The 22,881-nt window shown below is 38.9% G+C and overlaps 1 protein-coding gene across 3 annotated transcripts in view; it reads right to left on the bottom strand.

Moving 5' to 3' along the window:
- Positions 1-22,881, bottom strand: part of MYO5C (myosin VC) — a 205,272-nt gene that overhangs the window by 46,958 nt on the left and 135,433 nt on the right. For all 3 annotated transcript variants that reach the window (XM_073653029.1, XM_073653031.1, XM_073653030.1), the window contains exons 19-25: positions 19,948-20,159; positions 17,249-17,414; positions 16,572-16,718; positions 10,402-10,566; positions 8,413-8,506; positions 8,226-8,289; positions 7,821-8,001 (exon numbers count right to left, since the gene is read on the bottom strand). In XM_073653029.1, the coding sequence (XP_073509130.1) occupies positions 7,821-8,001; positions 8,226-8,289; positions 8,413-8,506; positions 10,402-10,566; positions 16,572-16,718; positions 17,249-17,414; positions 19,948-20,159 (1,029 nt within the window). The remainder of the gene's footprint in view (positions 1-7,820; positions 8,002-8,225; positions 8,290-8,412; positions 8,507-10,401; positions 10,567-16,571; positions 16,719-17,248; positions 17,415-19,947; positions 20,160-22,881) is intronic.

Here is a 22,881-nt window from a genome sequence, read left to right as displayed (position 1 = left end):
TGGGGAAGAGAAAGATCGGACAGTTGGAAGTACAACATCCAAACCTTTTATTTTCAGGGGACATTAGCTGCTATGAAATACCTTTCTCTACACTCCCCATTGACAGCACATGATATATTTTGTTTTATAGTGGGGGTCACAGAGCAGAGACCACTATTCTAACTTCTTCCCATCCTTAAAGATATGAGTCTTATCTTTTGCATATTTTTATCTTTTTTTAGGTCTCACAAGTTTTAAAATGTGTTTTTCATGTTCTATTTTTATGACTGCTAAAGCACAATCACACAGGTAGCGTACAAATCAGAGAGACAAATACCTGAACCTGACAGATCCCTGTTCAGACTAGGAAAAGCCCTTCTCTGACCCTGGTCTGTCCCAGCCTTGCCGTGGAGGTTGGCACCCTAAGACAACATAAAGTCACCCCCACTCGAAGGCGGCTTACCCTGAATGTCGTTAGCAGATCCTAGTATCTTCCAAATGTGGTGCAATCACATGGAGGATATTCCACCAGGGATTAATATTTGTAGGTTTATTAAAAAATCATAAAACGGTTTTATAATTTTTAATAGGCCTACAAATATTAATCCCTGGTGGAATATCCTCCATGTGATTGTACCACATTTGGAAGATTCAACAATTTTTTGGTTACTCTTTCTTCCACGGGAGCGCCTCCAGAATCCATTTGTCTCAATTTGTTCACGTGGTGGCTGTCTGTCGGGTAGAACAAATATACCACCACCGTCTATGGAAGAGCTGCAAACCGTGGTTTGAGAACCCTAATAACGGACAAATTCCTCAAATAGAGTTGTGCCTATGAGCACAACTTGCTCAGGTGAGCATAAAAGATTTTATATTCTTTTAAAATTTCTAGTCTCTACTTACTACGCTCAGGTAGCGCTCTCTTTCCCTTTTTCCTCCACTTCTTTCTACCCAGGAACAATCAGCTCCTAGTATCGCTAGAGTAGCAATTCCCTAAGGAATAACGAAATCACACACAAAACATCTGCAACCAACATAAACTACAGCAAAATGAATGAATCCAACAAAGACTATCACCAGCAGGAAAAACCTGCAGGGGAAGGTATAAAAAGCTGCACCAGAAAGGTGATAGGGCAGACAGGGTAAATGAAAAACGCCTGTTACCCAAAACCGACAGAAATAAACAGAACAGAACTAAAACACCCAAAGAAAAGGTGTATCTGCTGTGGCTCAGCGGAAAAAGACGCCAACCACAGGATCAAGGGTTTGAATCCAGACGCATGACATCTACATAAAGATTAATAGAAAATATAGGACTAATATGACAGAAAACTTAATGCCGCAGAAATGATTTCCCATATATTTACCATTTTATACAGTTGTCAAAACAACAGGAATACATGAGATACCAACAATCTTCATAAGACCCATCAGTGATTTTATAAAGAGACATGGTAGGTAAAATTATATCTATAAAGACTCTCATACAAGAACAAGAGAGGACATGTAGGTGCCGAAGGATCAAAATTTCACACGTGGCATAAAATATTGGGCACCAGTTGCTAGGCATGCTATACACATCTCTTTTTTTATGCCAACTCATGGCTGCCACGCTGGTGTGTCAAAACATGGCACACAATCCTAATTAATTTTGTGACTTTTCTTGGCCACATTCCTTCTATTAATACTTTTTCAAGCTGTTGAGGTGAGCCTAAATAGTGGCTACACACACAATAACTCTGTAAGCCCAGGCTGGGGCATTCTGTCTCATATACGGTATAACCCATTATATATGGGGAAGTCAGTGTCACTTATCTCCTTTCTTGCATCATAGTTATTAGCAGTGAATCTTAGAAATAGGAAGAGGACTTTCTTCTGTCTATTTATAAGTTTTGGAATTTACCTTGCATCACAACAGCATTTCCCTATGATTAATGACAGGAACTATTATGTGTAGTTCCTCATAAAAGACAATCACTATTGCTCCAGTCTGTGTTTGAGCCCTTACTATACTTCATTTTATGAATAAAAGTACATTGGCAGCTGGCAGCAGGGCACTGCATACAATTGGTGCCAATGGGCAGCACTCCCCAATATCATCCTCTATGTAACAGAAATCTCTCTTGCTAATCATATAAAGTGAGAATCCTGGTAAATTACAGGGAGAAGAATGGGTGAAGGCAGAGGGGAGATATACATTGGGCATCTCTCCCCAACTCTGGAACATTACACTGTTCAAAGGCTAAAGTGTAAGGTATGAAATCTCTAAATGCTGCATGGCTGAGACCTCAGACAAGGGATATTGATAGAGCTCATAGAAAATTAACCACTATCCCATAAAAAACATGAATTTTATTAGATATGCATTAAAAACTTGCCCTAATGTGCCCGATGTCTCAAGGCTACCTGTCCGCTAAGGTTGGCACTCTAAGGTGGACAATAGTGGTGCCCCTGCTCCTCATCGACAATCTCTGAATTATCCCTTTCAATTCCTATAGATAAGGGGTAATAAAATTAAAGGGGATCTGTCAGCAGGTTTTTGCAGCATAATATAGCCACTGAAAGCCTGATTCCAGGGATGTGTCACTTATTAGGCTGTGTGCTGTAGTTTCAATGCAATCAGCATTTTACCAGCAAGAGATTATCACCGCTGGACTACAGCTCAAGCACAGCCCAGTGCAGTCAAACTAATCTGTGTAATTCCACCCGTGCCACTGATTGGCAGCTTGCTGACAATCACAGTGTACAGGAAGCTGCCAGTCAGAGGTGTGGGCAGGGTTATATACAGTTTAACTTGTAGCTCTGCTACATCTCCATCAGACAATAAAAGTATTCTATGGTTTGCAAGGAAGAATGGGCAAGAAGTTCAGCCTCTCGATGTGCAAAACTGATAGAGACATATCCCAAGCGACTTGCAGCTGTAATCGCAGCAAAAGGTGGCTCTGCAAAGTATTAACTCAAGGGGGCCGAATAATATTGCACACCCCACTTTTAAGTTTTGAATTTGTTAAAATAGTTTAAAATATCCAATAAATTTCGTTCCACTTCATGATTGTGTCCCACTTGTTGTTGATTCTTCCCCAAAAAATTAGAATTTTATATCTTTACGTTTGAAGCCAGAAATGTGCAAAAGGTAGAAAAGTTCGGGGCCAAATGCTTTCAAAGGCACTGTGTATATCAAACTACCACGTCAGCATAATGTCTCCTCCTATCTCTTAACAGTTTGGATCCAATAGGGCAAACATATTTCAAAGGCAAAATTTAGCTAGGAAGGTATGGGTTATGTTGTCAATTCCAAAAGCCAACAAATAACTCCAAAATGTATATTATTTGCCTAAAGAGAAATGTACTAGATCCTTTAAAAAGGTCACCCTATAAATAACATTAGTCTCTGAGTTGGGTGGAGTGGTATACATGTCATTTAACCCCCCCTTCTAGATTGTGAACCCTCGCAGGCAGGGTCCTCTCTCCTCCTGTACCAGTCGGCGACTTGTTTTTGTTCAAACTATTGTAATTGTTTTTGCTATGTATACCCCCTTTTTCACATGTAAAGCGCCATGGAATTAATGGCACTATAATAATAAATAATAATAATTTAAGTGACTCACATAGCAGTTAGATCCAAACCATTCTAACTATAAGGAAACTCAAAAGTATCCTTATAGTTAGAATGGTATATTCATCGTCTCAACGCCTTTCTCCATCCCTATTTTAAAGGGTTATCAAGAGATCCAGCGCGGTCAGTGGAGTAAGGTGGGGGAATATCATCCCCTTGTTTCCTTCCACTGCTAACATACAAAGTGATCAGCCGTATCAGTGTGAGCCGGGTGCTGATGCACTATGGTCTCCCGCTTGCCGCGGCCGAGTGACGGCACGCCAACCAGTGACCAGTGACTTTCAGGGGCTACATTGGTAGTCTGATATATATCTTAGGATCCATATCTCATAAAGACGTGGTGCATGTAGACTGGACCTTGGATTTAATTCCTTTTATTCCCTCTTTTCTATAGGGATTGACAGGGATATTCAGGGACAGTCGACAATATGAGGGGGAGTCACTATCGTTCATTTTAGGGTGCCAATATCTGCAGACAGGTAGCCTTGAATCATAGAGCACATTAGGGCAAGCTGCCCCCTAAATTACTTGTCTATTCCACTGTGTGGCCTGTACACATTGATTTCCTATATATCCAGCATAAATAAATATTAGTACTACATAATCTGTTTTAACCCTTCACTCACAAACATTAGCCCTTATATAAGGGAATTTATCACTTTTAATGTATATCTAATAAAATGTATGTTTTTTTAGGGGATAGTGGTTAATTTTCTGTAAGCTCTTTGTTATATTGCCCATGAACACTCCAGATACTCTGTGATTTATAGTATGTATATATTCTTGTGTATGTATATGCGTTCTAGTCCACAACATTAACATCTTATATAGATGTCAATGTATGCAGCTCATAAATACATCAAGTCTTATGGGATTATGAGGGTCTGGCCAAAGACTTTCTGTCCATACTGCCATACTTGAGTATCGTGGAGCTTTAAAAGTAATGTTATACTCGGCACTCATTACACTCAGGAGATCACGGTTTACAGTATTAGTGGATCCCATAAAACATATCAGCTGCACAAGTCATGTCAGGCTTCATCTGATTTGTACAGATTCCTGTTAATTAGCTGATATTACATGTTGGGGATTTTCCAAAAAGCAGCGCAAAGAATTTATATAATATCTGAAATTCCATCTGAGGATCCGGAATAAACAGGCAAGCCATTACATCATCTGTTTGTATAGGTAATACGGAGCTCGAGATAATCCCAGGTAAATATGTATCTGTGATTAGAATAAAGTATAGAAGGTTCTCCCAATTTCAGGGCCAGGATTATGGCCCGATACCAGGTAAAGCCTAGAGGCAGTCTAAGGAGCAGTTCTACGAACTTTACCTGATGAGACAAACTTAGGAAAACAAACTCTTCAACATACAGTCATATGAAAAAGTTTGGGCACCCCTATTAATCTTAAGCTTAATGTTTTATAAAAATTGGTGTTTTTGCAACAGCTATTTCAGTTTGATATATGTAATAACTGTTGGACACAGTAATGTTTCTGCCTTGAAATGAGGTTTATTGTGCTAACAGAAAATGTGCAATCTGCATTCAAACAAAATTTGACCGGTGCATAAGTATGGGCACCCTTATCATTTTCTTGTTTTAAATACTCCTGCCTACTTTTTACTGACTTACTAAAGCACTTTTTTTGGTTTTGTAACCTCATTGAGCTTTGAACTTTATAGCCAGGTGTATGCAATCATGAGAAAAGCTACTTAAAGTGGCCACTTGCAAGTTGTTCTCCTGTTTGAATCTCCTCTGAAGAGTGGCATCATGGGCTCCTCAAAACAACTGTCAAATGATCTGAAAACAAAGATTATTCAACATAGTTGTTCAGGGGAAGGATACAAAAAGCTGTCTCAGAGATTTAACCTGTCAGTTTCCACTGTGAGGAACATAGTAAGGAAATGGAAGAACATAGGGACAGTTCTTGTTAAGGCCAGAAGTGTCAGGACAAGAAAAACATCAGAAAGGCAGAGAAGAAGAATGGTGAGATCAGTCAAGGACAATCCTCAGACCACCTCCAGAGAGCTGCAGCATCAACTTGCTGCAGATGGTGTCACTGTGCATCGGTCAACTATACAACGCACTTTGCACAAGGAGAAGCTGTATGGGAGAGTGATGCGAAAGAAGCCGTTTCTGCAAGTACGCACAAACAGAGTCGGCTGAGGTATGCAAAAGCACATTTGAAGAAGCCTATTTCTTTTTGGAAGAAGGTCCTGTGGACTGATGAAACCAAGATTGAGTTGTTTGGTCATACAAAAAGGCATTATGCATGGTGGCAAAAAAACACAGCATTCCAAGAAAAACACTTGCTACCCACAGTAAAATTTGGTGGAGGTTCCATCATGCTTTGGGGCTGTGTGGTCAATGCCGGCACTGGGAATCTTGTTAAAGTTGAGGGACGCATGGATTCCACTCAGTATCAGCAGATTCTTGGCAATAGTGTTCAAGAATCAGTGATAAAGTTGAAGTTACGCAGTGGATGGATCTTTCAGCAAGACAATGATCCAAAACACCGCTCCAAATCTACTCAGGCATTCATGCAGAGGAACAATTACAATGTTCTGGAATGGCCATCCCAGTCCCCAGACCTGAATATCATTGAACATCTGTGGGATCATTTGAAGAGGCTGTCCATGCTCGGCGACCATCAAACTTAACTGAACTGGAATTGTTTTGTAAAGAGGAATGGTCAAAAATACCTTCATCCAGGATCCAGGAACTCATTAAAAGCTACAGGAAGCAACTAGAGGCTGTTATTTTTGCAAAAGGAGGATCTACTAAATATTAATGTCACTTTTCTGGTGAGGTGCCCATACTTATGCACCTGTCAAATTTTGTTTGAATGCAGATTGCACATTTTCTGTTAGTACAATAAACCTCATTTCAAGGCAGAAACATTACTGTGTCCAACAGTTATTACATATATCAAACTGAAATAGCTGTTGAAAAAACACCAATTTTTATAAAACATTAAGCTTAAGATTAATAGGGGTGCCCAAACTTTTTCATATGACTGTATGCTGATATGAATACTTTAGTGTATCTCTTAAAAGTAAGATAGCTAGTAAAAACCACAAGATCTCATAGCAATATTAGGCATAACCCCACATAACACTAAACTATGATAATGTGTCCAGAATTATCACTACTTAACATAACTTCTTTGATTTCAGCAGCAAAGAATTGATATTGATATGAAAAGGTGAATCTTCTGTATAAAGGAGAACCCGCATAGTACACATGGCCAGCAGAAAGACATCTCCATTTTCCACGAAAGGAATGTTGTTTAATGAATTGATCTAGGGTGGATTAGAGGTTAATACCTAATATTCTGAGGGTTTAAAGGGAATCTGTCACCAGGTTTTTGCTACCTCATCTTAGAGCAGCATGATTTCCTTAAAGAGACCCTGATAAAAGCGATGTATCAATTAAGTTTATTGGGTGCAGCAGTTGTAATACAATAAGAGTTTTCTCTACTGTAGATGTAGAAGAGCTCAGAAAGCTAACCTTGCAAACACCACTGATTATCAGCTTTCTATGTACATTGTTTATGAACTGTAAGCAGATAATCAGTGCTGGAGGCATAGTTGGACAAGGAGGCACGCCAGCAGCTAGTCCAGCAGTGATAATCTCCTCCTAATAAAACACTGATTGTATTGAAACAACAGCACACAGCCTACTAAGTGACACATCGCTGTAATCAGTATCTCAGCCCCTACCTCATGTTGCCCTCAAATTACATAGCAAAAAACGGCTGACAAATTCTCTTTAATACTATTATCTATGGTGGTCTAGGACATTAAATGAATAAAGTGTAAAAATCATTTAATTTACTAATTTAAATATGTCTAAAAATCTCTAAAATATTTGGGGATTTGTCTTTCTGTTACATAGATCAAAAATCCATTTCCCTTTACACAACTAAAAAATTACATGATAAAATTTTGTCTCTCTGTGGACACCACTAGGAGGAGTCAACTGCATACTAACTGTATAAATCCTGTATGAGAGTATGCTCCCCCTAGTGGTGGCTGGAGTAAGAAATTATTTTGGCTTCTTTTCCCAAGTGTTGCAGTTTATACATCTGAGAAATATATAGTGTGAAACTTGTCTGCTTTACACTTGCAGAACAATGTGAATGCAGCAGACACTTGTTCTGTAGTGAAGGCCAGAAGAAGTGGAAGATCTTATAGTCTTATAGATCTTATAGTCTTTACCTTTGCTTGGTCAGACAAATGAGCAACTTCTAGTTTCAACCCATCACTGAGTCTTGTTTGCTCCTCTAGCTGTAGCATCAGTTGTTTATTCTTTTCTTTTAAAGCCTCAATTTCATCTTTCAGTTGCTTTATTTGTTGTTCATAGTCCCTCTTCTGCATTTCAAACTGTTTTTCAAGCTTCCTGAGTAAGAAATGTTATAAATAAACGAATGATCCAAGATCATTATTATCTAATACAAAATGATAGAAGAAATACTTGGTTAATAAGTTTGTATTTCTGCTTTGCTAACACTTCATTCATTACTAGGTACATAGAACAAACAAAGAGCAATCATTTAAAGAAATAGTCTGAAGGGTAAAGTAGGTCTTCACCCATGTATACTGCGTTAAACACATTGTACATACATTCTTTGCTTTCCTTCTTTCTCCACATCAGAAAATAGTTGATTGGTGAGATCATCCATTTTATCTGTAGGAATAGATAGAAGTTGGAGACAGACAACAAGAATATGTACAGTAGGTGAGTAACCACTTAATCATTTATCTACTGATACAAAAGTAGACAATAAAAGGGTGAAACCGCAACACTCACCCTTCATCTCTTGGGTCTTCTCTTCCAGTCGGACTTCTAATCTCTGCTTCTGCTCTAGAAGTTCAGTGTTTTGAACTTGAAGCTTTGACATTTTCTAATGGGGAAAATACATTTTGATGCACTTTTACAAACAAATGTGATTTTGTGAATAATATATTTTAATAATAAATACAAAATATTAATAATCACATTTCTGAATTATAAACCATCAGTTATGGACCATTTTGTGGCGCTATTCTAAACGGTTGGCTCTATATTTGTCTCTTGAGCAGCTATGCTTTCAAGTCATCATACTTCATGGTTTCTGGTAGGGCGTGTACTCCTCCTTGAGTGACAGCTCTTGTTGAATAGTAGAACTGTAGTATTAGTAAAACTAGAAAGCTCAGCACAAATTTTGCTGTAACACATTCAGCTATCAGTGGTTTGTTCTGAAGACTACACTGTTATCACTATATTTACATATAGAGATAGCAATGCATTTGAACAACCATATGGCTAAGGAAAGTGAGAGCCATGATTAGGAGACGGGCTTTGTAATAACATCTTGTCAAGAGTCGAGAGGGAGGTGAGCAGATAACTGGGATGACTGGGATCTTAGGAGTTAACTCTTCACTTGGAATGTAACTACTGTGCACACTTGGCCAGGCTGTGGGCAGGCACTAGTGGCCAAACTGCATGGAAATAAGCTGCACACTATGCAAGGTAAAAGCCCTTATTGAAGGAGAATAGAAAAAAGTCAGTTAAAAATGTGCTAAGTTTCATGTTATCTAACTGAAACAATTTATAACATGAGAATACCCCTTTAAGGAGATTTCTTTGGTAGCCTTTGCTTGTTATCAGCTACAAGCAAATGAAAGATGCTGTTGGCAATAATGAATTATATCAGATCAGTCAATGATCTGTAAGCTAAGATCAAATTTATTAGGGTAGATTCATAGATGGAGATATTAAAGAAATAATAAAGTAAGCAAAGTAGTAAAACTGGTTTTTACGGTTATTTATTTTGTTAAGTGTTGATTTGCATTTAAGATGGATGCCATGTTGAAATGGGTTTCCATGTAAAAAAAAATGGATGTGTTTAAAATAGAAATATAGAAATATACAACTTACTAAAATCTATGTAATGAACTTCTTCTTTGGAATATGCCCAGTGATGTGTGTGACGGGGGCTGGCGGCCTGGCTCATTTCAATAGCTGAGTCAGATTCTTCTCTGTGTAATGCATCGGCATATTAGTAAGTTGCAATTAATTCTATTTTAAACACATCGAAAGATATTTTTGCCAATTGGACACTGCTTTAAAGACAATATGTCACCAGGTTTTTGCTACCCCATCTGAGAGCAGTGTCATAAAGGGTCAGACACCCTGATTCAAGCAATGTATCACTTACTGTACTGCATGTTGTATTTTTTTCTAAAATAACAGTTTTATCTACAACAGATCTAGCAGTTCTCTGAGTGCTGAGCTCTGTATAACCCCACCCACACCACTGATTGACAGCTTTCTGTATATGCTGTGCATGGGAAGAAAATCAGTGGTGGGGTTATACAGAGCTCAAGGAAATGGAGGACTATTTGGCAGCAGGTTTACTAGTCCTCTAGAGATAATCTACTGTGGATACAACATTGATTTTATGAAAACTAAAGCAAGCAGCCCAGTGAGTGATACATCACTGGAATCATGGTCTATGTCTCTACATTATTCTGCTCTTATATTAGGTAACAAAAACCTAGTAACAGATTCCCTTTAATGACATATTTTACATACCAACATCCTGAAAAACATATCCTCAATGACTTTTTATGTTATGCAGCCACCTATAAAGCAGCTTCATAAACCATTGAAAAGTGATGTAACTTTTTGCCAGATGTGACAGAAATCTCACAAGTGTTACTTCCTCTCTTACCCTAGTTAAGTTTATGGGTTATCTCTGTACGTTGCAGGACAATGACACTAGCTATCTCTACAATGAACCCATGGCACATGCACCTGCTCAGTATCGTCCTTGTATTTCTTCCCTTTTTCCTCTTGTGACTTCCTTTGTGTAAGAGATTTTTCCAGATCTGTTTCGAGTTTATGGAGTTTATCGGCATCGTGGGAATGAGCGGCAGCTAGACTAGTCAGTCTTTCCATCAATCCATGGTTTTCCTTGTTCTAAGGCAAAAAAATAAGTAAAGAACTATTTTCAGTCCTTACATTAACAAGAACCTAATTGTAAACTCAACTCACCCAAAAAGTTACTATCTAAAATTAGGACATGTGAGAGACAAACAGGCGTGATCTATACATAAAAAGGAAAAAGTAGTCGCAGAGTAAACAAGCTATACCCAAGAAAAATTACAATAATTTATCCATTTATTGTTATCCTCTAAGTGGCAAATTGTAATCATAACAACAAAAACTTTACACATCAGTCACAATTTAGGCATCAATGACTCTCTACAGCATAGGTCAGAACATATAGCATAGTGACATCTCCGTTATCAATACGATGCGTTGGTGTCCTTTTTGTCCTTAGAATTACACTTTTTTATGGATTGTCAACACTAAAAAAGTAAACAATGAAACCATGCCCCCTGACCCCTTTAATTCTTCTGGCTAACTATTTAAATAGTATTCTTACATGAGTAATTAACAATAAAAGTATATTATTAGTATATGATTGCAGTGCATGATAGTAGAATTCATATGCTTGAAGGGGTTGTCCACTACTTGTAGAACCCCTTCTGTATCCCAAAGTTTCCCTCTGGTAAAATAATAACACCTATACTCACCCCCAGCGCTGGCACAGTTCCAGCGGTGTCGGTACTGACTGTTCTGGGGACCGCCTGACATTGTTATGTCACATGATCCCTGCGGTCAATCAGCGCTGGCTTCACTCTCCTCTCTTATGGACGTAATTGACATCCGGAGGAAGTGTGAGGAAAGCCGCAGCTCTCACTTTTCCTCTGGATGTCTTGAATTGTCTGAAGAAAGGAGAATGAAGCCAGCTGATTGGCCCCCGGGAGAACCAGTACTAACACCACTGGAACGGTCCCAGCACTGGAAGTAACTTTTTGTTAGAGTTGAAAGGGTAGACATAAATATACATAACTCCTTTTGCAAGGATGGTACTTCCCATATCTACAGAAAATCAAGCAGTTGTAACCTTATTTAGCTGGTGTTGCAGATATTGAGGCCTGCTATATCCCTCTGAGATACTCCTTGTTCTATCACATATTGTTTTAACATATTTATCTTACATGACTTTTCAATAAACTTTAGAAGTTTTATTATGGCATAGATCTCTTCTTTGGCTGTCCTGCCAAGTGGTTCACAGACTTTATGGGTATATACATTATATGTAGCTTGAAGTGCTATAATTTTTTGGTTTGGACAAACATTGATTAATGATACTGCTAGTTTTTCACTAGCGTCCATGAAGTGATAGGTTATGTGAATAATATCTAGTACCTCCCACAGGTATCTCACCATGCTCAGAGACCACCATGGGACATAAATTAAGTCAGCAGAATAGGTTTTACAGTGAAGATATAAGGGAGAGTCATGTACCCCAATTTTGTAGAGTAACTCTGGAGTCCTATAAATGATACTGTGCAACATGTACAGTGGAGAAAAAAAGTATTTAGTCAGCCACCAATTGTGAAAGTTCTCCCAGAGAGAGAGGCCTGTAATTGATATCATAGGTAGACCTCAACTATGAGAGACAAAATGAGAAAACAAATCCTGAAAATCACATTGTCTGATTTGGAAAGAATTTTTTTTAAATTTTGGTGGAAAATAAGTATTTGGTCAATTACAAACAAGCAAGATTTCTGGCTCTCACAGACCTATAACTTCTTCTTTAAGAGGTTCCTCTGTCCTCCACTCATTACCTGTAGTACTGGCACCTGTTTTAACTTGTTATCAGTATAAAAGACACTTGTCCGCAACCTCAAACAGACACACTCCAAACTCCACTATGGTGAAGACCAAGTAGCTGTCGAAGGACACCAGAAACAAAATTGTAGCCCTGCACCAGGCTGGGAAGACTGATTCTGCAATAGGTAAGCAGCTTGGTGTGAAGATATCAACTGTAGGAGCAATAATTAGAAAATGGAAGACATACAACACCACTGATAATCTCCCTCGATCTGGGGCTCCACACAAGATCTCACCTCGTGGGGTCAAAATGATCTCAAGAACGGTGAGCAAAAATCTCAGAACCACACGGGGGGACCTAGTGAATGACCTGCAGAGAGCTGGGACCAATGTTACACAGGCTACCATCAGTAACACACTACGCCACCAGGGACTCAGATCCTGCATTGCCAGATGTGTCCCCCTGCATAAGCCATTACATGTCCGGGCCCGTCTGCAGTTTGCTAGAGAGCATTTGGATGATCCAGAAGAGTATTGGGAGAATGTCATATGGTCAGATGAAACCAAGTTGAACAGTTTGGTAGAAACACAACTCGTCGTGTTTGGAGGATAAAGAATGCTGAGTTGCATCTAAAGAACACCATACCTACTGTGAAGCATGGGGGTGGCAACATCATGCTTTGAGGCTGTTTCTCTGCCTACGGACCAGGACGACTGATCCGTGTACAGTACAGACCAAAAGTTTGGACACACCTTCTCATTTAAAGATTTTTCTGTATTTTCATGACTATGAAAATTCAACATTCACACTGAAGGCATCAAAATTATGAATTAACACATGTGGAATTATATACTTAACAAAAAAGTGTGAAACAACTGAAAATATGTCTTATATTCTAGGTTCTTCAAAGTAGCTACCTTTTGCTTTGATGACTGCTTTGCACACTCTTGGCATTCTCTTGATGAGCTTCAAGAGGTAGTCACCGGAAATGGTTTTCACTTCACAGGTGTGCCCTGTCAGGTTTAATAAGTGGGATTTCTTGCCTTATAAATGGGGTTGGGACCATCAGTTGTGTTGTGCAGATGTCTGGTGGATACATATCTGATAGTCCTACTGAATAGACTGTTAGAATTTGTATTATGGCAAGAAAAAAGCAGCTAAGTAAAGAAAAAAGAGTGGCCATCATTAATTTAAGAAATGAAGGTCAGTCAGTCCGAAAAATTGGGAAAACTTTGAAAGTGTCCCCAAGTGCAGTTGCAAAAACCATCAAGCGCTACAAAAAAACTAGCTCACATGAGGACCGCCCCAGGAAAGGAATACCAAGAGTCACCTCTGCTTCTGAGGATAAGTTTTTCCGAGTCACCAGCCTCAGAAATCGCAGGTTAACAGCAGCTCAGATTAGAGACCAGGTCAATACCACACAGAGTTCTAGCAGCAGACACATCTCTTCAACAACTGTTAAGAGGAGACTTTGTGCAGCAGGCCTTCATGGTAAAATAGCTGCTAGGAAACCACTGCTAAGGACTGGCAACAAGCAGAAGAGACTTGTTTGGGCTAAAGAACACAAGGAATGGACATTAGACCAGTGGAAATCTGTGCTTTGGTCTGATGAGTCCAAATTTGAGATCTTTGGTTCCAACCACTGGGTCTTCGTGCGACGCAGAAAAGGTGAACGGATGGACTCTACATGCCTGATTCCCACCGTGAAGCATGGAGGAGGAAGTGTGATGGTGTGGGGGTGCTTTGCTGGTGACACTGTTGGGGATTTATTCAAAATTGAAGGCATACTGAACCAGCATTGCTACCACAGCATCTTGCAGCGGCATGCTATTCCATCCGGTTTGCGTTTAGTTGGACCATCATTTATTTTTCAACAGGACAATGACCCCAAACACACCTCCAGGCTGTGTAAGGGCTATTTGACCAAGAAGGAAAGTGATGGGGTGCTACGCCAGATGACCTGGCCTCCACAGTCACCAGATCTGAACCCAATCGAGATGGTTTGGGGTGAGCTGGACCGCAGAGTGAAGGCAAAAGGGCCAACAAGTGCTAAGCATCTCTGGGAACTCCTTCAAGATTGTTGGAAGACCATTTCCGGTGACTACCTCTTGAAGCTCATCAAGAGAATGCCAAGAGTGTGCAAAGCAGTCATCAAAGCAAAAGGTGGCTACTTTGAAGAACCTAGAATATAAGACATATTTTCAGTTGTTTCACACTTTTTTGTTAAGTATATAATTCCATTTGTGTTTATTCATAGTTTTGATGCCTTCAGTGTGAATGTACAATTTTCATAGTCATGAAAATACAGAAAAATCTTTAAATGAGAAGGTGTGTCCAAACTTTTGGTCTGTACTGTATATGAAAGAATCAATGGGGCCATGTAGCGTGAGATTTTGAGTGCAAACCTCCTTCCATCTGCAAGGGCATTGAAGATGAAACGTGGCTGGGTCTTTCAGGATGACAATTATCCCAAGCACACCACCAGGGCAACGAAGGAGTGGCTTTTTAAGAAGCATTTCAAGGTCCCGGAGTGGCCTAGCCAGTCTCCAGATCTAAACCCTATAGAAAACCTTTGGAGGGAGTTGAAAGTCCGTGTTGCCCAGCGACAGCCCCAAAACATCACTGCTCTAGAGGAGATCTGCATGGAGGAATGGGCCAACATACCAGCAACAGTGTGTGCCATCCTTGTGAAGACTTACAGACCTCTGTCATTGCCAGCAAAGGATATATAACAAAGTATTGAGATGAACTTTTGTAATTGACCAAATACTTATTTTCCACTAAAAATTTGAAAAAAATTTCTTTCCAAATCAGACAATGTGATTTTCAGGATTTGTCTTCTCATTTTGTCTCTCATAGTTGAGGTCTACCAATGATGTCAATTACAGGCCTCTCTCATCTTTTTAAGTGGGAGAATTTGCACAATTGGTGGCTGACTAAATGCTTTTTTTCCTCATTGTAAATATTTCATAACCTATGAGCTTCTCCTAATGATATTTTGGGAATTGATTGTCATGTTTCCAACAATCGTTCAGTTTCTATTGGTTCTTTGTTTCCCATTTACCTTTTAGATCTGAATGAAATTTCTCGATGTATTTGGTAAGTGGCCGTATACGGTAGATATTACTTCCAATGTCGAGTCTGTCTTACCTGCTTTACAAGCTACTGCAAATATTGTAATATTCATAGGTATCCATTGTGACTCAGTCTGAGATGTATGTCACAGTCTCAAATACTTATAAAACTGATTATGGGGCAGAGCAAATGTCATTTGTAATTGGTTAAAATGTTTACGTTCCATTCCCGATACCACTTGGGTTACTTTTTTAATTCCGATTTGCTACTAAGTCTGTATTATCTAGAGAGAGCAGCTCATGAAACCATAGAGTATTCCATGTAGATATATATTGCATGCATCCAATTATACCTAACAACTCTTTCGCCTTCCACCATATTTTATGCATTACCATGATTGTTCTTGACTATCAGCGACTTTAAAGGTATTACTTTCTAAGGCCTCGATTAATTGCATATTTCTTGTATGATGTATTAGCAATAATGAACTAAAATCCTCCTTATCGTATATATACCATCATCTAAAATGATGTTAATTGGCTTCTATATAAATTATTGTTACAAAATCTACTACAATTCCTTTAATTTGCATTCAATATTTCAGAAATAAAGATATTGAGCACAGAACTGCAAAATCATGTAATATTTCTTAAGACCAGAGCAGATGACAAAGCAGAGAATCTCTAACTAAATAAATACATAGCTATGCCATAATTGTTAATCAGTGTATTTCCCCCCACAATCATAGGAAAGGGGGAACTGGTGTCTTCCCTGATTAAACATCAAAGCAGCATGGAAGAGATTGCATAAGAGTCTGCAGCGCCTTTACTGCTACTCTACATTATAGTCTATGGCAGAGTTGGCAACCCATTCACCGCAACCGGTAGGCCAATATTCTATCACTAACTCATAAATTAGTTTTCACAATGTGCATACTTCTATGCTTGTATTCTGGAATATCATTGTAATGAATAATATGTTTTTAATTATTGATTTCAACAATATTTAATTAAGAAAGTGGCGAGGCTCCGCAGCCTTGAATGGTGTCTCAGTTCATTCTTTATGGAAATTTTCTGGGGTCCAATCTGACACTCAGATCGCTGCCTGGATTTTCCCTTTAATTGTTTAGGGTGGCAAATTGCTGAAAACTCTACTTTGAATATTATTCTGACTTTTGGATGCAGTGAAATATGAACTAAATCCATTTTGATCAGTGAATTACCTGATCCTCCAGTTTCTTTTGCAGCCGCTGCACCCTGTAAGACAGTTGAATGTTTACCACAAATCTTCGGATGTTCTGAAACCTTCGCCGGGCCAGCCATGCCCGTGCATACTTCTGTAGTATCAGGGCCTTGTGCTCTTCCCGTATCTTCATGTAAGTAATAACAAGGGAAATATATTTTTTATCTTAATTATAATTTAGTATTAACAAGCATTAAAAACATAATTGTACAGTATGTGATAAAGTACAAAATACTGCAAAAGCAACATACTCTGAATGGTATACGTATGTGGCTACTAATAGAGTGAAAACACATATCCTGCTCTGTCACCATCAGGATACAAATTTATTTTATATGTTATATTGACTATAGCATGATATGATAATAGTCATAACACAATATGGTTATTATTATTATATCACTGTTATTCATCTTCTTCATACAATAAGAGCCTGCCAGACAAATATCCCAATATCTCAACTTGCCATACCCCTGTAAGAGTGCCATCAAGGGGGTCAGAAGGGGTTATGTGGGTTACCTGCAGTCAAACTTGAATTTAAGTTGAGTTTCCCTTACATCTAACTGCATAGAAGTAAATAATTTTGTGTTCTAGTCAATAAAATACATCGTTATTCCAATTATTTAAGTTAGCTAAAAGGGCAATAGATAAACATACCTTGCGGTATCTCTTTCTTGCCAGATAACCTCGTGTAAATGCTTGTATGGTGACAGTGGCTACTAAAATAAGCTGATATATGCGGCGCACTAAAAAGCCTCTGCAGTGTTTCTGGATGATGATAGCAGCCCAAGTGTGTTTAATGGCAGTTGCAGTTATTGCTTGTCTGGAGAGGAGACAAAAAAGAAAAGTGTTGATTTTATTTACATTAAATATGGCCATACAGCTGAGGGGTATTTGTCCTGAAAATTAATAAAAAACCAAAACAATTCAGTCTGGATGCCTTTTATTCTAACAGTATCAAAGGATTACTCACTCAAGATGAAAAATATACTGTCATGGTCGAAAGTGTTGGCACTCTTGAAATTGTTTCAGAAAATGAAGCATTTCTCCCAGAAAATTATTGCAATTACACATGTTTTGTTATACACATGTTTATTTCCTTTGTGCGTTGGAAGAACACAAAAAAACTGAAAAAAAAAATGCAAATTGGACATAACTTTCGAAAAAAAAAAAAATATGAGTCGGACAAAATTGTTGGCCCCCCCTGGTGATTGCACATTCTTTGTAATAAATGCCTGCAATCAATCGCTTTCTATAACCATCAGCAAGCTTCTTACACCTCTCTCTCTACTGGAATTTTGGATTATTCTTCTTTTGAAAAATGCTCTCATATTTGAAGGGCGCCTTTTCCCAACTGCAATTTTAAGATCTCTCCACGGGAGTTCAATGAGAATTAGATCCGGACTCATTGCTGGCCACTTCAGAACTCTCCAAAGCTTTGTTTCCATACATCTCTGGGTGCTTCTTGAAGTATGTTTGGGGTCATTGTCGTCCTAGAAGACCCATGACTTTGGATTCATATCCAGCTTTCTGACACTAGGCACTATATTGCGACACAAAATCCTTCGGTAATCTTCAGATTTCATGATGCCCTGCACACAGTTAAGGCACCCAGTGCCAGAGGCAGCAAGACAATCCCAAAACATCTTTGAACCTCCACCATATTTGACTGTGTTCATTTCTTTTGTAGACCTCATTCCGTTTTCGGTAAACAGTAGAATGATATGCTTTACCAAAAAGCTCTATTTTAGTCTCATCTATCCACAAGATGCTTTCAGAGAAGGATTTTGGCTTACTCATGTACATTTTGGCAAACTGCAGTCTAGCTTTTTTATGTCTCTGTGTCAGCAGTGGGGTTCTCCTGGGTCTCCTGCCATGGCATTTCATTTCATTCAAATGTTGATGGATAATTCATGCTGACACTGATGCATTCTGAGCCTGCAGGACAGGCTGAATTTCTTTGGAACTTGATTGGGGCTGCTTATCCACCATCCGGACTATCCTGCGTTGCAACCTTCCATCAATTTTTCTCTGCCGTCCATGTTCAGGGAGATTAGCTACAGTGCCATGGGTTATAAAGCTCTTGATTATGTTACGTACCGTACCATGGACAAAGGAACATCAAAATCTCTGGAGAAAGACTTGTAATTTTGAGATTGTTGATATTGTTCAACAATTTTGGTTCTCAAGACCTCAGACAGTTCTCTTCTCTTTCTGTTCTCCATGCTGAGTATGGCACAGACACAATGCAAAGATTGAGTCAACTTCTCCCCTTTTTATCTGGTTTCAGGTGTGATTTTCATATTGCCCACACCTGTTACTTGCCACAGGTGAGTTTGAACGAGCATCACATGCTTAAAACAAAGTTGTTTACCCATAATTTTAGAAAGGTGGCAACAATTTTATCCGGCCCATTTTTGGGGTTTTGTGTGAAATGATGTCCAAATTGCCTTTTTTTCTCCTATTTTTTCCATTGATCTTATAATCACAAAAGAAATAAATATGTGTATATCAAAACATGTGTAATTGCAATAATTTTCCAGGAGAAATCCTTAAATTTCTGGAACAATTTCAAGGGTGCCAACTCTTTCGGCCATGACTGTATGACCACAGGGGGACTTACCACTTGGGTTGACACTAACCACTAGAATAGGGGTCCGAACCAGAATTCTGGTCTCCCAACCAAGTCTTTGGGACTGATGGAGACAACAAATAGTTGTGCAGAGCTCTTCTTCAGTTATATAGTAGTTGACTGGGTCGGCAGAACACATGCTCAACCACTGCCGCATTCAAATTCTATACAGATCATGCAAGCGTGGAGGACGGAGGACTCAAGACTCTAGTTTAGTGATTTTGGCGCCCAGTAATCATGTATTCATCTCCTATTCACATGAAATTTTGTGGGAAAGCCTCTTCAATGTATACCTTTATTTTCAAATAGAAACTTGCATATGTCTGCTTTTCTTTGGACAGCATGGGGAAATCATACAGACCATCCAGATATACAGTACAGACCAAAAGTTTGGACACACCTTCTCATTTAAAGATTTTTCTGTATTTTCATGACTATGAAAATTCAACATTCACACTGAAGGCATCAAAACTATGAATTAACACATGTGGAATTATATACTTAACAAAAAAGTGTGAAACAAATGAAAATATGTCTTATATTCTAGGTTCTTCAAAGTAGCCACCTTTTGCTTTGATGACTGCTTTGCACACTCTTGGCATTCAGACCAGTGTACATATTTATTTTTCCCTAGAACAAACATACAACATCATAAGTATCCTTTATGTCTGAACATAATTAGATATTTCCATACTTGACCGTAATATTGAAACTAGGTTGTTACCTCACAGCCCGTTGTCCCCTGATGTATTGCTGAATGACAATGGCCGCATTTCGTGCACGTAGGAACTTCTTCCTCTGCACCCAGCCCCGAATGTTCTTCTGGATCATAACACAGGCATTTCTCAACTTGTCGGACCTTAATTTTTCTAAGTATGCCACTTGTCCAGCTCTAAAAAAGATTTTAGTCCTTCCAAACTGATACTGATTGGAATCCTGGAAACAGTAAGGGAAAATCAATAAGACACGACCATGTCCAACAAATATCACAATAATGCTTGTAAAACGAGCCTTTTCTTAGATAAAGACCTTATCTGACTGACACAACAACTCTGGATATAAGAATCAACAAACAGGGGGCTTATTCTGCCTTCCTTCCAGAAATCACAGCAGCCCCATTTACCTATGGAAGCTGAAGACCCAAAGACTGAGAATATATACTGACAAATTGGTATCACATGTCCTCTTATACGTCTGTAAGGATCAGTTTTCCCACAAAGACCTTTACTGAGTTCAATCCTCTGAATTTTCTGATGTCCGGATTCTACTTGGCAAATAATTGAGACGATAGATACAGATGTACATGAGATCTCTATGACAACGCTGCACCAGAGAGGTCATCAGGATCACTCGTAAAACATGGTCAGGGTCTATCATTTCAAGCTACTGATCTCAGCAGAGCGAAAACATATACAGTAAATATCCGACCTACAATAAATGGGCATATATAAAGCTCCTCTAGTGACTCTCCATTAAACTCTGTTAATAAAATGTATTATTGTGTACTCTGCCCTTTAAAAACATGCTCTAAACCTGTCAGTCTATATTCAGTATTTAAGTCTAATATTTAAACCCATGTCAATGTTCACGTCTTGTATCCATTACTGTTCTATAAGTGCTCGGAATGATACGCTGCCAGAATTGTGGTTATTTCTTTGGCTTTAAAGCCTCCTCCTGGCCATTTGGCAGATTGCATTTTAGCAGGGGTGCACAAGTTTGTTTGTTCTATGGGCCACAATGTCAGACTAAAATGTTGATATAAAGCAGATTATACAGTTAACACTAGAAGTGCATAGGTTATAACTTCTACAATGTGTGCAGAATTATTAGGCAAGTTGTATTTTAGAGGATTATTTTTATTATTGATCAACAACTATGTTCTCAATCAACCCAAAAGACTCATAAATATCCAAGCTTAATATTTTTGGAAGTTGGAGTGGGCTTTTTTTCGATTTGGCTATCTTAGGAGGATATCTGTTTGTGCAGGTAACTATTACTGTGCAGAATTATTAGGCAACTTAATAAAAAACAAATATAATCCCATCTCACTTGTTTATTTTTACCAGGTAAACCAATATCAGTGCACAAAATTTAGAAATAAACATTTCTGACATGTAAAAACAAAAACAAAAAAAATTAGTGATCAATATAGCCACCTTTCTTTATGATGACACTCAACAGCCTTCCATCCATAGATTCTGTCAGTTGCTTGATCGGTTTTCGATCAACATTGCGTGCAGCAGTCACCACCGCCTCCCGGACACTGTTCCGAGAGGTGTACTGTTTTCCCTCCCTATAGATCTCACACTTTATGATAGACCACAGGTTCTCTATGGGGTTCAGATCAGGTGAACAAGGGGGCCATGTCATTATTTTTTCTTCTTTTAGACCTTTACAGGCCAGCCACGCTGTGGAGTAGTTGGTTGCATGTGATGGAGCATTGTCCTGCATGAAAATCGTGTTTTTCTTGAACGATACCGACTTCTTCCTGTACCACTGCTTGAAGAAGTTGTCTTCCAGAAACTGGCAGTAGGTCTGGGAGTTGAGCTTCACTCCATCCTCAACCCGAAAAGGTCCCACAAGTTCATCTTTGATGATACCAGCACATACCAGTACTCCACCTCCACCTTGCTGGCGTCTGAGTCGGAGTGGAGCTCTCTGCCCTTTACTGATCCAGCCTCTGGCCCATCCATCTGGCCCATCAAGAGTCACTCTCATTTCATCAGTCCATAAAACCTTTGAAAAATCAGTCTTAAGATATTTCTTGTCCCATTCTTGACGTTTTATCTTATGTTTCTTGTTCAAAGGTGGTCGTTTTTCAGCCTTCCTTACCTTGGCCATGTCCCTGAGTATCGCACACCTTGTGCTTTTTGATACTCCAGTAACGTTGCAGCTCTGAAATATGGCAAAACTGGTGGCGAATGGCATCTTGGCAGCTTCACGCTTGATTTTCTTCAATTCATGGGCAGTTATTTTGCGCCTTTTTTGGCCAACATGCTTCTTGCGACCCTGTTGGCTATTTGCCATGAAACGCTTGATTATTCAGTGATCACGCTTCAAAAGTTTGGAAATTTCAAGACTGCTGCATCCCTCTGCAAGACATCTCACAATTTTGGACTTTTCAGAGCCCGTCAAATCTCTCTTCTGACCCATTTTTCCAAAGGAAAGGAAGTTGCCTAATAATTAAGCACACCTTATATAGGGTGTTGATGTCATTAGTCAACACCCCTCCTCATTACAGAGATGCGCATCACCAGATTTACTTAATTGGTAGTTGGCTCTCAAGTCTATGCAGCTTGGAGTAGGACAACATGTATAAAAAGTATCAAAGTGATCAAAATACGCATTTGCCTAATAATTCTGCACGCTGTGTAGATCGGTGGGAGTCTGAGAGCTAAGACGATTCATTACCTATGTGACTGGTGTAAAAGTCAAAAACTGCACTCCAGCGGTTCCATAGGGAATTAATCGAGTGGCAGTCAATTATGCACACTGCTGCTCCATCCTAATGGGGGTCCAAGTGAGGAGAACTCCACCATTATAAAAGTTATTGGTGAAAAATTTCTTCACACTGAAATACCCCTTTAAGATAAGTTACATATATTTATTATATATTTTAAGATTTAAGACATAATTTAAGCTATAATTATAAAACGTT

The sequence above is a fragment of the Phyllobates terribilis genome, unplaced genomic scaffold (assembly GCF_046119375.1).
Source record: "Phyllobates terribilis strain yellow unplaced genomic scaffold, ASM4611937v1 Scaffold_11__3_contigs__length_659146591, whole genome shotgun sequence".
Lineage (NCBI taxonomy): Eukaryota > Metazoa > Chordata > Amphibia > Anura > Dendrobatidae > Phyllobates > Phyllobates terribilis.
The sequence above is the reverse complement of the archived record's forward strand: the minus strand, read 5'-3'. Positions and strand labels throughout refer to the sequence as shown.